The sequence below is a fragment of the Cryptococcus neoformans genome, assembly GCF_000091045.1.
Source record: "Cryptococcus neoformans var. neoformans JEC21 chromosome 3 sequence".
NCBI lineage: Eukaryota > Fungi > Basidiomycota > Tremellomycetes > Tremellales > Cryptococcaceae > Cryptococcus > Cryptococcus deneoformans.
The window spans coordinates 1,748,305-1,761,990 of record NC_006685.1 but is presented as its reverse complement, the minus strand read 5'-3'; the positions used below and the strand labels follow the sequence as shown (position 1 = coordinate 1,761,990).

The 13,686-nt window shown below is 48.5% G+C and overlaps 7 protein-coding genes across 8 annotated transcripts; 3 read left to right on the top strand and 4 right to left on the bottom strand.

Annotated features, from left to right (window-relative positions):
* Positions 1 to 64: 64 nt before the first annotated feature.
* Positions 65 to 1,024, top strand: CNC05960 (conserved hypothetical protein). Its single transcript, XM_024656869.1, has 7 exons — positions 65 to 163; positions 230 to 259; positions 317 to 364; positions 421 to 519; positions 569 to 613; positions 668 to 790; positions 848 to 1,024. The coding sequence occupies exons 1-7, from the start codon at positions 125 to 127 to the stop codon at positions 974 to 976; spliced, it is 513 nt and encodes a 170-aa protein (XP_024512556.1). The 5' UTR covers positions 65 to 124; the 3' UTR covers positions 977 to 1,024.
* Positions 1,025 to 1,035: 11 nt separating this feature from the next.
* CNC05955 (hypothetical protein) lies at positions 1,036 to 1,869 on the bottom strand. The gene is made up of 3 exons (XM_024658459.1): positions 1,750 to 1,869; positions 1,501 to 1,700; positions 1,036 to 1,432 (listed from the first exon to the last, which is right to left on the bottom strand). The coding sequence occupies exons 2-3, from the start codon at positions 1,589 to 1,591 to the stop codon at positions 1,095 to 1,097; spliced, it is 429 nt and encodes a 142-aa protein (XP_024514315.1). The 5' UTR covers positions 1,592 to 1,700; positions 1,750 to 1,869; the 3' UTR covers positions 1,036 to 1,094.
* Positions 1,870 to 2,098: 229 nt separating this feature from the next.
* CNC05950 (phosphoribosyl-ATP diphosphatase, putative) lies at positions 2,099 to 3,523 on the bottom strand. Its single transcript, XM_569821.2, has 7 exons — positions 3,170 to 3,523; positions 3,065 to 3,116; positions 2,893 to 2,988; positions 2,677 to 2,827; positions 2,517 to 2,601; positions 2,389 to 2,446; positions 2,099 to 2,331 (listed from the first exon to the last, which is right to left on the bottom strand). Exons 1-7 carry the CDS (start codon positions 3,395 to 3,397, stop codon positions 2,246 to 2,248), a joined length of 756 nt encoding a protein of 251 aa, XP_569821.2. The 5' UTR covers positions 3,398 to 3,523; the 3' UTR covers positions 2,099 to 2,245.
* A 538-nt stretch (positions 3,524 to 4,061) lies between these two features.
* CNC05940 (nuclear mRNA splicing, via spliceosome-related protein, putative) lies at positions 4,062 to 5,476 on the bottom strand. The gene is made up of 6 exons (XM_024656868.1): positions 5,410 to 5,476; positions 5,324 to 5,328; positions 5,119 to 5,240; positions 4,979 to 5,061; positions 4,637 to 4,917; positions 4,062 to 4,580 (listed from the first exon to the last, which is right to left on the bottom strand). The coding sequence occupies exons 1-6, from the start codon at positions 5,431 to 5,433 to the stop codon at positions 4,130 to 4,132; spliced, it is 966 nt and encodes a 321-aa protein (XP_024512485.1). The 5' UTR covers positions 5,434 to 5,476; the 3' UTR covers positions 4,062 to 4,129.
* Positions 5,477 to 5,687: 211 nt separating this feature from the next.
* CNC05930 (Peroxisomal sarcosine oxidase, putative) lies at positions 5,688 to 7,850 on the top strand. Its single transcript, XM_024656867.1, has 7 exons — positions 5,688 to 5,763; positions 5,935 to 6,367; positions 6,427 to 6,534; positions 6,593 to 6,742; positions 6,797 to 7,066; positions 7,118 to 7,597; positions 7,651 to 7,850. The coding sequence occupies exons 2-7, from the start codon at positions 6,167 to 6,169 to the stop codon at positions 7,771 to 7,773; spliced, it is 1,332 nt and encodes a 443-aa protein (XP_024512484.1). The 5' UTR covers positions 5,688 to 5,763; positions 5,935 to 6,166; the 3' UTR covers positions 7,774 to 7,850.
* Positions 7,851 to 8,161: 311 nt separating this feature from the next.
* CNC05920 (expressed protein) lies at positions 8,162 to 10,368 on the top strand. 2 transcript variants are annotated; one of them, XM_024656866.1, is made up of 2 exons: positions 8,162 to 8,447; positions 8,504 to 10,368. In XM_024656866.1, exon 2 carries the CDS (start codon positions 8,524 to 8,526, stop codon positions 10,243 to 10,245), a length of 1,722 nt encoding a protein of 573 aa, XP_024512483.1. In that variant the 5' UTR covers positions 8,162 to 8,447; positions 8,504 to 8,523; the 3' UTR covers positions 10,246 to 10,368. The 2 variants fall into 2 exon arrangements, with proteins under 2 accessions (XP_024512483.1, XP_569817.1); XM_569817.2 differs by having other exon boundaries at positions 8,501 to 10,368.
* CNC05910 (hypothetical protein) lies at positions 10,299 to 13,651 on the bottom strand. Its single transcript, XM_569816.2, has 5 exons — positions 13,562 to 13,651; positions 13,357 to 13,507; positions 11,535 to 13,295; positions 11,311 to 11,460; positions 10,299 to 11,233 (listed from the first exon to the last, which is right to left on the bottom strand). Exons 1-5 carry the CDS (start codon positions 13,597 to 13,599, stop codon positions 10,484 to 10,486), a joined length of 2,850 nt encoding a protein of 949 aa, XP_569816.1. The 5' UTR covers positions 13,600 to 13,651; the 3' UTR covers positions 10,299 to 10,483.
* Between the last annotated feature and the right edge of the window lie 35 nt (positions 13,652 to 13,686).

Genomic DNA, 13,686 nt, shown 5'->3' with positions numbered 1-13,686 from the left:
AACCGGCGGGCAACATCTATAAAAAGCAGGAGGCGCGACAATAGTCAATCGCCCTTCCGAACAAGCTAGAACGAGAAAGGCGTTCGTCCAAAAAACAGCTCACAGCTCTTCTAGGCCGAAAAAAATGTCAGCCAAGATTACAAGAGCGACCAAGGAGGATGTCGTAAGTTAACATTACGGGTAACAAGGTGGGGTCTGCAGTCTGATAGCTAAACCACATGGTGAATAGCCTGAGCTCCTTCAGCTTATCACTGAGCTTGTAAGTCTACAAATCTGTGTCATGACAGTGCTTCCTCGAGGCTAATTAGGACATTAGGCGATCTACGAGAAAGCCGAACATGAAGTCAAGGCGACTCCCGAGCTCGTCTGTCCATCCCCTGCCATTTAATCGCCAGAGGATCGTGGCTAACTGGATAGCAGATGGTGAAAAACGTCTTTGACAATGGATATGCTGAGTGTCTCATTGCTCGAAGGGAGACGGAGGACGGAAGCAAGGGCGAAACTATAGCTCTCGCTTTGGTAAGTCATCTCCCCTCGGCAGCTTAGATGATAGCTTACCTAGCATTAGTACTTCTTCACCTATTCCACTTGGCTCGCTGCTCCTGGTCTCTACGTACGCCTGATATCCCCTCTTTCGTAGAGCATTCAACTAATGCGGACACAATAGCTGGAAGACTTATACGTGAAGACTGACTGTCGTAACATGGGGCTTGGCAAGCGTCTGTTTGGCGAGCTCGGGCAAATAGCTAAAGACAGGGGCTGCAAACGTGTGGAATGGAGAGTTCTCAAGGTGCGTGGACAATCTTAGAGGACAATAATTGAACGATCCCTGACGACTGCCTATCAGTGGAACGAGCCATCAATCGCATTCTATACTCAGTGTCTCAAGGCCGACGACCTTTCAGAGTGGGATACTATGCGTATTGAGGGAGATGAGAAGATCCAAAGGCTCATCACTGACTTCAGGAAGCCTTAACACTATGTAGCTTATTAGAACAAGATGTATAAACATAAATGGATAAACGAAAGAAACAAGGCCGTGTATATGCGCAGTTGTCAGTTACGTCTATCACTCGCCGTTATAGCCTGACCCATCAACATCTTTCGCCATTAGTTTGAACCCATTCCAAGGCATAGTATCTTAACGTTCCAGATGGGGGTGTAGATGTACTTCCCTCTCCACTTCTTCCAGGGATCTCATCAGCTTCCATTTTCCTGCGTCTACGGGGTTTTGGCAGTTCCATGTTTTCACCATCGGCCAGTCCACCTTCACTCAGCTCGTCCCACGGTTTCGTGCTCGTGGCCTTTGTTGTTGTTTCCTCAGAGGATGTTTTTGAAGCCGCCGTGGAAGGAGTGCTAGTAGAAGAAGCGCAAGCTGAATATAGAGATTGTGGGCTTGATTGTAATAAGAAGCCCTCGAGGCTGGTAGTCACTGATGATCAAAGTAAATCAGAAAGCGAGCAATGTCTAGGCGGATGGACCTTTAGAATGCTGACGTACCTGAAAGCTCGCTTTTCATAGCGTCGGAGGGGGGAACATCCGCCTCATATGTTGATGCTACTGACGGAGTGGTGATCTTGCTGTCTGCCATCTTTGTGGGTGGGGGGACTAGGTTAACTAGATATCAAACGGGTGATCACTGTTGTGCTTGGTGCTTGCTGAATGAACACATAGCCTATCTGGGGGTTTGCTATTTATATCTCCATAACAGCAATTTCGTCAGCCGGGACTTGTCACTTTATTACTAACCACCATGAGGATGCCACCTTTGTGCTCGTCTCGCTATCTTCACCATCCATTCTTTGATTTTGCCTGAGCTCCATGGGGTATTTTGCCGCGGTGATGGATATCCTTTCATTTCCGGCAAGGAAGTTTTTGTAGATGCATTAGAAGCGTGCTTCTGAGGGTTCGCAAAGACGAAAGCCATGATGAGGATTTTATAAACCTTCCTTGAGAATATGGTAAAGGTATTCTCCATTGTGGAGGTTACTCAGAATGATTTCACCATTGAGAAATAACGGTCCTGGTCAAGGTGCTGGTCGAGGGTCACCAGCGACACATCCAAATGATTCAAGAATCACCTGCTATTAGGTTACATCGTAATGGACAGAGCAAACAATTGAGAATGCACTACTATACATACTTCAATCTCGTAATTGCAATTAATACATTGAACACCTCCTTTCTTCATCGTTCACCCCTTTTCCCTTTTAATCCTTGGCGATAATCTCAGGATTCCGGAGTATTACTCATCGAAATGATGAGCAAGTTCCCATCCCTGTGCCAGAGAGGCGAGGATCGTGTCCACCATGAAACCTCTTCTTGCATAGTCTATACCCATTTTCAAGTTAGAGGAAGACTAATAGTGATGGAGAATAGTGAACACACCATCAAGATGCCTGGACAAATACTTCAGAGGGATGACTTTCTTGGCGATGTGCTCGCCCTAGATGTCTGCGTCAGAACAAGTACGATAACAGCAGCTAATGAATGCTTGTAGCTAGGTGTAGACTCACGTCGTCCAGGTGCTGTTCGGGGTCTGGATCATGCTCCCCAAGCTTGACATGGATTATTACCAGATGCATATTTGCACCGCTCATCCTAACACAAGGGTTGAACATCAGCTCTATCAGGGATCATACCGAAAGGCTAATTATACAATGACAAAGAACTTACCCCGGATCTTTGGCGAGCACATGGGAAACGTGGGAAACAGTCGCATTTCCTTGACCAGATTCACCACTACCGTATCCCGTTTCTTCGTAAAGTTCTCGAAGAGCGGCTGTACCGGGGTCTTCACCTTCATCAATCAGGCCGGCAGGAAGCTCTACAGTATGGCAAGTCCGCACTGTTGAATAATGAACGCATGAGAAGGTTAATAAATGGACGTACCAATGACTGTTGAAGCGACAGGAGGTCGATACTGTTCAATGATGACGGTAGATACGGGTTTATGTGGGTGAAATAAAAGAGCAAGAATGTGGACAGCTAAGCAATAATGGTCAGCGTCTAACCCCAGAGTTCGCAGATGAAATGGAGGTTCAGTAGAGAGTGTGAAACTCACAGTCGACTCCTGACTTGGGCCTATTCGCCCTATTGGCAACTTCCCACACCCTCTGTATACCATCACCGTAAGGAGTGGCATAACTAGACATAGGACCAGACCCACCTGTTTTCCGTCTTGATCCTTCCAGTTGATCTTCTCCAGTTTTAGCCACTTTGCATCTGTCTTATACTCCTCTGTCTTAAGATTCTCTGGCTTCTGAGAAGACTTCGATTCGGATACCATGGTTCGTGATAGTTGTGCGATGATAATAGAATGAGGGACAAAAGCTCTCGGTTGTGATAGCAAGGTTGTCTTGATTGTTCGTGATGTCTGGTGAAGACAGAAGCGCATATATCCCGTTTCTTTTATCCCTTTGTCTAGTCGGGGAAGAACGGATGTGTATGATGCAAGGATATGGTTAGATGTTCCCAGCAAGATTTGGTAAACTGTTTTAGAAGAAAAGGAAGCCTATGTGAATCGATAGAGCAACGAATATGACATCAAGCAGGATACAGCTGACACAATATTACTTATGGATTGGAGGTGATCGTCGGGATCGGCCTCCTCCGAGTCCGCGTTAGCCTGGGAATTGGCTGGTCATTCTCCGCTGTTGCCTCTATGCATGATAAACCTTACGAAAAGTTACGACGACGGAGCCGGCAATTGGCTATGGTGTATCCCGAAATGCATACATGTCCTCTTGGCTCCTTCATCCTCCGTCCCTCACATTATTCAAAGTCGTCACGGGGTTTAAAAAGTAGTTAGAGCCAGAGAAAAAAGCGCACGAAGAAGAAGTGCGGCGTTCTAACGTGCCTCTAATAAACTACTAGCTCCCACCATCATAAATAAAATCTAGCAGACAACAAGCACAATTGTTTATTAGTAGAGTTGTCATACACAAATATTTAGGTCATTTGTTAGATAGTAGGCTTTCTCACGACTAACGTAATACGTTTGAAAGGTGAATAAGACCGTGGCCATTATCGTCTCTGAATTGCTCGTGTATATATATATAAGAATACAATATAATTACATGACATTCACGCATAACCCCTATGAACGAAGCCAAGAAGTCAACCACTTTTAAGCCTTAGCCTTTTTCTTTATCCCTAACAACTTTTGCATCCCTTCTCTCTTCCTCTTGACCTGAGGCGGCGCCCCAACACCATTCGGGCCAGCAGTTTCCAAAACCTTCCCCTTAGCCGCCAAGAGATTTTGTACACTCGGTTCTCCAGCCTTTTCAGTGCCAGGTACGGGTCGTCGCTTGATGGTCAACTGGGGCAGAGCCGTGTTCTCTTCCTCCGAGCCTTCCGCCTCTCCGTCAGGGGTTTTGGTCTTTTCAGATTTTTGAGCGCCAGATCCAGCAGGACCCGCGACCTTTGCAAAGTACTGCCGGACAAGAGCATCATCTTCTTCTTGCTCGGCCTTCTGTCGAGCTTCTTCCTCTGCGGAAATCTTTTCCGCGTGGAGAGCGGCAAGGAGCGACTCGGGATCTTGATCGGTCTTGTTCAGCTCGACACGAGCGTTTCGCTGTCTGTAGAAACGCCACAAGTTAGTAGAAGTCAAAACAAAAAGCTAAAATAAACAAACCGAAGATCGGCCAGCTCGTCCATCATTTCCATTTCTCTTTTACTCTGCTCTTGACTTCTCTCCAGATCAGCCATAGCATCTCTTTCCTGAGCTTCTTCCCTCAAATTTCCCTCGGAATCATAATCGTCATCCGCCGCTGCATCTGGCATGGCACCTGCTTTCCCCGTGGGATCATTCTCAATCCAATTTTCAAAGTTGCGGGTAGCACCCTGCTCGCAAGTATAGTCGGCATTTTTGGGATCGGTCTTGAATGTGATTTCAGAGGAACACATTGGGCATTTCTAAAGCTTTCCGTCAATACAATGGCCATTGGAGATTGAAGTACCAAAAAAAAAAACACACGATGTAAAACCTAAACACCTTGATACCGTAGTATTCCTCCCCGACAGCCGTCTCTTTCCTCGCGTTGAACTTCTTTCCTTTATCTAAAGAAGTCCGTTAGTGCTGTATCCACAAAGTCTCCATAGAATGAGTTGACTTACAGATGTACTCTCCGCACCTGTTACACCTCATGGAGAACGGCGCCATCAGTCGAATGACCTGCTGAGGGTCCTTCGGCATCTTGCGCCGTTTGATCTTCGACGGATCAAAATCCGGAGGGAAGCTGTACAAGAACAGGTCACAGTAAGCATATTTCATATATGAAAAAAATAAGACAGTCGATTGATGAGAAGTGGCAAAACTTACTATTTCTAATGGTCGAAAACATCGATAGGCAAGGCGTACATTAGCACAAAAACGCTCTTCGATAATTACAGCGAAATGGCACTCACGTTCAAAACCTTTCGTTCAGACATCTTGAATTTTGCCTTGGAAAGGCTTAGAGAGAAGAAAAGGGAAAGACAAAGGCAAGTTGTATCTGGTCAAGTCTGATCATTCGCGATGGTGGCGGCAGCGGCGGCGGATGGAGGAAGGGAAGCGGTGGTGGCCGAATATAACGCTCTATCGAATAAATAAACGTTAAATAATTGTATCAGCCTGATTCAGGGCTGACGTTCCTCTCAGTCTGATCTCAGTTTTGAGTTGTCATGTATAGACTAAATGGAACATATCGACCACAGCACCTTCCATTCGTGCGTCGTCGTGGTAACGGATGCTCTTCTGTTGTATCGTATTGTGATGGAAATGTGAGTAAGCACGTGGTAACAGCGAGAGCAAAGCAGCAAGAGTAATTTTGTCGTTCTGTCGCATGGCGGGTGTCGTCGGGGTGTCGATAAAGCAAACAAGTCCGTGTTATCGGAATCCAACTGAAAAGATTTGCAGGCGAAGTGGGAAACGACGGTGCTGACAATGAGTAGTGATGATGGCCGTATTCGCTTGAGTCCCGGAATTCACATTGTATCCCTTTATAAATGGACTCCAGAATTCATTCCTAGCGAGCCTTGGTTTTGAGCCTTTTATCGCACTACGTACCGTGGACAGGTCACGCGTTGACTTCCTGTCGACCTCTCAATTCTACGCATAAAAAGGGATTTTCCCTGGCCAAATCTCTCTTATCTTTGACAAGCATCCCATCCATTCTCGCGCACCATGGGTCAATCATCAACTACTGCTGCTTCTCAGTCAGAAGCCCTCGCGTCTAAAGATTCTAAAATTGTCATCATCGGTGGAGGCGGGACGATGGGTTCCTCGACAGCTCTCCATCTCTCTAGGAGAGGGTTTACGGATATCAGGATTATGGATGTTTATCCCATACCTTCCAGCAACTCTGCAGGAAATGATTTGAATAAGGTAAGTACGAAGGTTACTCTACATCATATGAAACTTATCTAGAGAAATCGCTCGCGAAGATCGCTGGTGATGATCAAATTGGAACCTACGAGGGCGTCGCCGATACCCTGTGGGATGCTTGGAATACCGATCCTGTCTTCAAGCCCTATGTCCATCTTGTTGGCAAGGTAGGTTGGCCCGTCGCGCATGTAATTAAGTCAAGGCTAATCGAGCTATGAACCATAGTTGGAACTTACAGTCGATGAAACCGAAGCGAAGTTCTTGAAGGCCAAAGTAGACAGAATGCGCGCTCGGGGACGTACCGATGTAGAGTGGCTGGACAACGAAGAGGATGTTCGCAGACGTGCTCCTCATTTGAAGAACGCCGACATCAAAGTCAGCTCCTTTCATTGCACCATAAATTTAAGTAGTAGCTAATCGTCAAAGTAGGGCTGGCGTGGGCTTTGGTGCGGTAGGGGAGGGTGGGTCGCTGCTCGTGATGCCCTCGATTCTGTGGGCCGGGAGCTGGAGCAATTTGGTGTCAAGACTTCATTTGGTGCATCTGGATCTTTTGATTCATTGATTCTCATGGAAGATGGTAAGACAATAAAGGGCGTCAAGGCCAAGAATGGATCCGAGTATGAGGCGGATCTCGTCGTTCTTGCTGCCGGAGCTTGGTCACCTGCCTTGATAGACCTAGAAGGGCAGTGCATTTCCAAGGTGGGTGACTTATCGTCAATTTGAATCAGAGGTTGAACACAACATGTTAAGTGTTGGGTATATGCCCATCTTCAACTCACTCCGGAGGAAGCTGCCACTTTGAAGGGGACGCCTACCGTTTACAATAGCAAATATGGGTTTTTCTTTGAGCCTCGACCTGACAATCATCTCATTAAACTCTGCAATGAATTTCCAGGCTATACGAATTATCGAGAATGGACCCCCTTTGGAGCCACTACGCCTCAACGAATATCTGTCCCTCGCTCACACGCTGATAACCCAACCGACACGATTCCTACAGAAGTGCTCGAAGAGATCCAGCGCCTTGTCAAAATGTGCCTACCGCAGTTTGCCGATAAGCCCCTGATCAATCAATCCATGTGCTGGTGTACCGATACAGACGATGCGAACTGGCTACTATGCGAGCATCCCAAGTGGAAAGGTTTGGTGTTGGCTACGGGAGATAGTGGGCACACCTTTAAAATGCTGCCTGTGGTTGGCGGCCAAGTTGCTGACCTCATCGAAGGCAAAGTAAGTCATAGTTGCTTTAAGTTTAACCCTCAGACTAATACGATAAATCGCAGATGTCCGAGCAGAGAAAGTATGCTTGGAGGTGGAGACCTGGAGTAGGCGATCCCAACGGTACTGGAAGACCTGGTCCTTTACCCAAAGATCTCTCGGATGTGGACGGTTGGCGGCATGACTAGATGTACTGATGGTTCATAGACGTTAGGAGACATGTAGCGTCAACGTGTTGTCAGCATGGAATTTCACTGTATCTGTTGAAGTAAGCATGCGCGCAACTGCCACTTAGAACTTTCAACAAGCACACCGCAATCTGGCCGGAACATTCAGGAGTTCTTGTTGATTGCGGTAATCATTCGGTTCCCAGATCTTTCAGGAACGTCCGGTTTCACTTGAGCTATCGGGCTTTGAAGCCTATTATATGGACGAGATTTCCCTATTAATGATAAACTGGCCTGAAATATTTATGGGATTTGCGATACGCGTCCTGAGAAAATGAACTCTGTTTCGCGTTGTTTTGGTGGTTCGTCTACCCAAATTATCTTTCTTCGTTGCCTTCACTTTCATTTCACAATTTCATCCTTTGATTTCCTCATTTCTGCTCTATCGATGTCCTTATAATCCCAACAGCCATTCGCTCCTTGCCTTACAAGTTGGAAAACAACAGAAATCTCCTCTCCTCACGGTCAGCGACCTCTCTTTTCCTTGACGACAGACGACAGACGACATAAAGTTGAGACGATCTGTCCCTCCGTCCCGCTTGCCGATTTATTTTTTACATCAATAAACGCATTCGCATCTATAACCAATCCGTCTTGGGCCAGCTGTGCTATATAATTCCTTCTTTTCTATATCTGTAAGCTTCAGTGTTACGATCACGATGCTTCCCAGCTAACGTGATACACACAGTAGCCAAGCACGATTTTCCCACAATGTCGAGCTCTTTGGCTGCCCTCGATCCCGCTTCTCTTCCTCTTCCTCCTTCGGCCGATCCGCAATCCTCAGCACCTCCAACTCTTCCTGATCATCTTCCTGTCGATAACACTGCTAGTGAAGGTATTCAGACGGCAAACGAGCTCGACGCAGGAGAGGGGAGCTGGCCCTCAGCAGCACGAGATCTCATCCAGTCATTGCGCACGCAACTCGCTGATTCTCGACAACTTGTGTCTCAACAAACTACCAAGCTTTCTTCCCTTGCCGATCTTGCTGTGGAACATTCGCAGTTGAAAGACAAGCACGCATTTGTGTCTGCTGCCAAAGAGGCGGTCGAAAGTCAGCTCAAAGATGAGATTAAGAAGCGCGAAATGGCGGAGGAACAGGTCGAAATGCTTCGAGGTCAAGTGGAACAGGCTCGGAGAGGTGTTATGACATTGCAGAAACAAGAAGCGGAAAGGAAACGTCTGAGTGTCATGAGCGGAATGGGTCTGGGTTTGGTGCCAAACTTTGATGAGGAAGAAGTGTTGGTCGGGGAAACGTCGAAGAGGGACAGCAAAATTTCTCGTCGAACGAGTATGATGGGCAGATCGCACAGGAGGGTTAGCTCCCAGTCAGAACCTGCAGACTTCAGTGCTGCCGCAGAAAGGCAGTCACTTGTGTCCCCGAAGCCACCAGCAGCTCCTCGACTCTCCAACGGCCTTCGAGAGCTCAAACTTGCCGCAACTCCGGCTACAACCTACCCTGCAAGCCCTAGTCCTCCCTCACAGCCTACGCTACTTGGTCAAAGCAGCTACTTTGAGGACTCAGCTTCTCAAGCTGCCATTGCGTCAGCCAACCGGGAAAAGGCAGCCGCGACGGAAGAGGCTGCCCAACTTCGCTCTGAATTGCGCCAAGTTCAGCTCAAATTGGCAGAGAGCGAGGAATCGAGGGCTGCCACAGAAGTGTGCTTGAAGGCTCTGCGAGAATTTTTGGCATCCAACGAGGATAACGATAATGGCCAGAGTGCTGTGGAGGCTCTCAGAGGTCTTTCATTACCTCCTCTTCCAACAGATCGTGATCCAGACGGACAATTCGACCAGAAGGAAATGAAACCTACTGGATGGGGCTTCAAGCTCTGGTCAAACCGCGCTCAACCTCAGTCTCAATCTTCTTCTGAAGGACTCTCGCCCAGCCGGTCGCGCGCTACTTCTTCTGCTACTATGAACAATCCCTCTATCTCGCCATTAGCGACACCCGGGGAGGAGGGTGTAAGCGCTGGATTGGGTGGTTTCGTTAGCAGTTGGACGAAAGGGGTTACCCCTGGGGCTCCCCAGACGGGTGCTGGTGCAGTGAGTGGTGGATCCGGTGCGAGTGGAGCATTAGGAGCGCCGCAAGCGCCTCCTAGGAAACTGTCCGGAATGGGAGGCTTCTTCCGCCGTGCTGCTGCTACTCAACCTCCTCAAGCTGCGGAGAAAGAACTTCCTTTGCCACCCACGCCCACAAAAGTCCTGACCACTGTGAACGAGCAAGGAGGTGAAGTTGATCTCTCAAGCCCCGCTGTTGGACCAGAGGCAGAGAAGGAGGAGGATAGGCGTAAAAGCAGTGCAACGACTTTGAGTGATTTGGAGGCAGAGTTGGGTACTCCTCACGGAAGTATGGAGGAGAAGATGGAAGGAGAGATTGGAGAATTGAAGGGCAAGGTGGGAGAGTTGGAGAAATTGGACGAGGTTGAAATTTGATCTGGAATCGTTTATGTTTTCTGTCGTTCTGCAGGAGAGACTTGACGAGATCTATGAATTGTCATGTATGCCATAGAAACGAATTTTATTATAGAGAATCAAGGTCATATATGATAGACGAACAGCTATGAAACGATATTTGACAAATGATATTTGACAATGACGTGGTGGTAAGCCAGAAGAAAAAAAGCCCTGTGCCTGTCTGTGCATAGCATCATCTACTCTACTCTAGACCTCTTTATTGGAGGTCCATTAACTCCTCACCAAACAATCCACCTTCCATCTCGCCAAGCACATAGTCCAACATGTAACTTTCCTGCACAAGCTTGTCAACCCTGTTGAAATGCCTCTCAGAATATGGGATAAGCCCTTCGAGAAGATCCTTGATGCTTATAGGCGCGCCGAGAGACGGTCGTTCCTTCTTCTTCTTCTTCTTCTTTTCCTCTCCCTCCTCCTTCTCCTCGTCCTCATCTTCATCCTCCTCTTCCTCCTCTGAACGCTTGGGCAACCTGTTGGCCTGCTCAAACGCCGCAAGGATATCCTCCGCACTCCTCAATTTGAAGATGGCGTGCAAAATCACCTGCGCCACCGGTGCCATCTTGGCATTCGCATTCCAGTCTCTCACAAACTTTAGCAACCTCACCAACTCTATTCCAGGCAAGGTCTTCATAATCTCATCAATCTCTTTGGACCCAGTGATCCCTTGTTCTTCCTCTGTCAAATCGGGCTGACGGCCCTTGACGACGGTACTGAAGAGGTTGAAGAGACGTCCGGGCTGACTCATGGAGAGTGCGAGTAAGATGGCGCGGCGATAGTCTTTGAGAGCGACGTAGTTGATGAAATCCTGTTCGACCTGGACGGACTTGATGAGAGTGGCGTTTGCCTCGGATTGTTCGAGGAGAGAGGTGTCGTGCCAGATGGTGAGGAGGGAATCGGCGCCGGCGGAGAGGAGGGTGGATTCGTCGGATGAATGTGCAAGCGCCCAGATCTGCAAGGAAAAGGGAAAAATAAAAAAGAGATTAGTGAAATGGTACGTTGTAAGTGAGAGTAGGAGGCAACTCTCACCTTGTCTTCGTGATTATCCAACGTCTTTACACATTCTTCTTCCTTGATATTCCAGAGCTTCACTAACCCATCAGACGCAGAAGTCACGAGCTGTTGACCATGAGACAAAAAGTCCACTCGAAGCACAGAGTTGGTGTGACCCTCAAAAGTCTGGATATACAAGAGTCAGCAAAGTAACAGGGAAAGTCCAGGCCAACACACAAAAACGCCAAATGAAAACCAACCTTGAGACAAGTAAAGTCGTCCAAACTCCAAAGCTTGACGGTCCTATCGGCACTACCGCTCGCCACAACTTTATCATTCCTGCTAAACCTCACGGTCCATACACCTCTTCTATGCCCTGCACAAGTACCCAAAGCCTTGAAACCTCCTTCCGCACCTTTTCCTTCTCCAGGTACCTTGGGCGGGTTGAAATCAATGGCGTAAAGCTTGACAAGCTTGTCTTGGGAACCCGAGACGAGGAACTTGTCGTTGGGCGCGATATCGAGTGAGTTGATATCCTTTTCGTGGGCACGGAGGGTGGCCATCGACCGAGGGCGGATAGGAGACGGAGAAAGAGAGTTGGAAAGGGGAGTGAGATCCCACATTTTGATGGTACGGTCCTGACTTGCAGTGAAGAGGAACCGGGCATGACCGTTGTCGGAAGGCTTGCGCGCAAAAGCGACGGCACCGATCGATTCCGCGTGGCCTTCACAGATGGCGATGCATTTCCATGTATACCCATCGCCCTCTGCGCAGGTGGTAGGCGCCCATACGCGAGCAGTATGGTCTTTGGATCCGGTGACGAGCCATTGGTGGTCGGGGGAGATGTCAAGACAGAGGATCATATCGCTGTGTCCGGGAAGGAGTCGGGCATTGAACGAGGATGTGGAGTAGACTCGCAAGAGGTTGGAGTTTGTAGCGACTGCCATGTGGGAGTGGGGAATGTCTGGTGTTTCCGGAAGTGAGGAAGGGGAGGTGGTTGGTGCGGAGGGATGGGAGAGGAAGGCGACGTCGACGATTTCGTCGTTGAAACCTATAATTTGACGTGTTGAAAGGAGAGTGGAAAGGGAATGGAAGATGATGTTTTGATCGGCGTGGATAGATACGAGGGACGAGGAGGTTGGGGAGTACATTACGGAAAGAACGCCGCGCTGTTCGTCCTCGTCCAACTCTGTTTCATCGACCCCTTCGACGCCTTTCATTGTAGCAACCTGGGTTCCCTTGAGGACGTCCCAGACCCTCACCAATCCTTTATCTCCACCGGTGTAGCAAAGCCATCTCCCTTCGGCTGCACCAGAAACTTGCTCTTCTTGGGGCAATAAACCCAAAGATTCGACTTGCTCTTGTGCGATGATAGTTTGCACCAACTTGGGGCCCGCTGTCGCCTTTCCTTTACCCTTTTTGGCCAAAGCCGTTGTTTCTCCTGAAAGCATATCCCATACAAGCACGACCTTGTCTCGACCACCGGTGACAGCCCATTTGCCGTCGGGGGTAACATCAATCCCTCTAACGACAGAGACGTGACCCTCGAGCACTGCTTTAGGCTTGACCGCATTCCCACCACCGACAACACGGGCATTAGCATCTCGAAGATCATAAACCCGTACCCTGGAGTCGGTCGACCCAGTGAGAAGCTCCATACGACGTCGTTCTTCTCCAGAGATGATGGGGAAGTTGAAGTGTAATGCCGAAACGGGACCGCCATGTCCTCTGAACAGATGTGTCACGTATCCACCGGCCAAGTCCCAGACCTTGACAATTCCATCAGAGGATCCAGTAGCTAAAAGCGTGTTGTCGGGGGAAACTTTTGAGACGAGGATAGGAGCCGAGTGGGCTTTGTTGAGGATACGGGTGTAGGTTAATGAAGGGGGTTTGGGAGTAGATGAGAGGGGTGCTGATTCAGGAAGAGGGTAGTACCGGACAGTCATGGACATGTGCGATGTGATGAGAGTAGGTGGTGAAGTATGGTAGGAGAGCGAGAGGGACGTAATGGGTGTGCCGTCCTGATGAATAAAGTCAGTACATGGGATCAGATAGAGTGAAAAGAAATGCGATGAAACTTGCCCCTCGTATTCTAGCGATAGCCAACCCAGTCTGCACTTCCGTCACCAAGGCCTCTTCTCCCATGGTAGTGATTATCCACTGGCCATCCTTGGTAAGAAGAACGGGTCCGCCAGTATAGATAGGGCGGATGGACCGCGGAGACGGTCGGAAGCTACAGTAAAGGTCAGTGGATGTTTTAGGCAAGAAAAATTCGGCACCAACGTACCTAGTCTTGAGAGACTTTCTAGAGTGGGTTCCGCTCATTTTTGTGGTGGTATACCCTATAGATCGGGTACGTGAGAGTGTGGTTATGTTTGTATGCGAGTTTTTGTGTTGGCGGACAACGGTGCA

Bases quoted from the DNA above. Each gene is read 5' to 3' on its own strand.
- CNC05960 (XM_024656869.1), top strand. From the start codon at position 125: ATGTCAGCCAAGATTACAAGAGCGACCAAGGAGGATGTC. The intron at 520-568 runs GTAAGTCATCTC...ACCTAGCATTAG, and splicing joins AAACTATAGCTCTCGCTTTG to TACTTCTTCACCTATTCCAC. The intron at 614-667 runs GTACGCCTGATA...CGGACACAATAG, and splicing joins TCGCTGCTCCTGGTCTCTAC to CTGGAAGACTTATACGTGAA.
- CNC05955 (XM_024658459.1), bottom strand. From the start codon at position 1,591: ATGGCAGACAGCAAGATCACCACTCCGTCAGTAGCATCAACATATGAG. The intron at 1,433-1,500 runs GTACGTCAGCAT...TTTGATCATCAG, and splicing joins TATGAAAAGCGAGCTTTCAG to TGACTACCAGCCTCGAGGGC.
- CNC05950 (XM_569821.2), bottom strand. From the start codon at position 3,397: ATGCGCTTCTGTCTTCACCAGACATCACGAACAATCAAGACAACCTTG. The intron at 2,989-3,064 runs GTGAGTTTCACA...ATTATTGCTTAG, and splicing joins GCCCAAGTCAGGAGTCGACT to CTGTCCACATTCTTGCTCTT. The intron at 2,332-2,388 runs GTGTGTTCACTA...AAATGGGTATAG, and splicing joins TTTGTCCAGGCATCTTGATG to ACTATGCAAGAAGAGGTTTC.
- CNC05940 (XM_024656868.1), bottom strand. From the start codon at position 5,433: ATGTCTGAACGAAAGGTTTTGAAC. The intron at 5,062-5,118 runs GTAAGTCAACTC...GGACTTCTTTAG, and splicing joins CAGGTGCGGAGAGTACATCT to ATAAAGGAAAGAAGTTCAAC. The intron at 4,918-4,978 runs GTGTGTTTTTTT...GGAAAGCTTTAG, and splicing joins AGGTGTTTAGGTTTTACATC to AAATGCCCAATGTGTTCCTC.
- CNC05930 (XM_024656867.1), top strand. From the start codon at position 6,167: ATGGGTCAATCATCAACTACTGCTGCTTCTCAGTCAGAAGCCCTCGCG. The intron at 6,535-6,592 runs GTAGGTTGGCCC...TATGAACCATAG, and splicing joins ATGTCCATCTTGTTGGCAAG to TTGGAACTTACAGTCGATGA. The intron at 7,067-7,117 runs GTGGGTGACTTA...CAACATGTTAAG, and splicing joins AAGGGCAGTGCATTTCCAAG to TGTTGGGTATATGCCCATCT.
- CNC05920 (XM_024656866.1), top strand. From the start codon at position 8,524: ATGTCGAGCTCTTTGGCTGCCCTCGATCCCGCTTCTCTTCCTCTTCCT.
- CNC05910 (XM_569816.2), bottom strand. From the start codon at position 13,599: ATGAGCGGAACCCACTCTAGAAAGTCTCTCAAGACTAG. The intron at 13,296-13,356 runs GCAAGTTTCATC...TTTATTCATCAG, and splicing joins CTATCGCTAGAATACGAGGG to GACGGCACACCCATTACGTC. The intron at 11,461-11,534 runs GTTGGTTTTCAT...TTGTATATCCAG, and splicing joins ACGACTTTACTTGTCTCAAG to ACTTTTGAGGGTCACACCAA.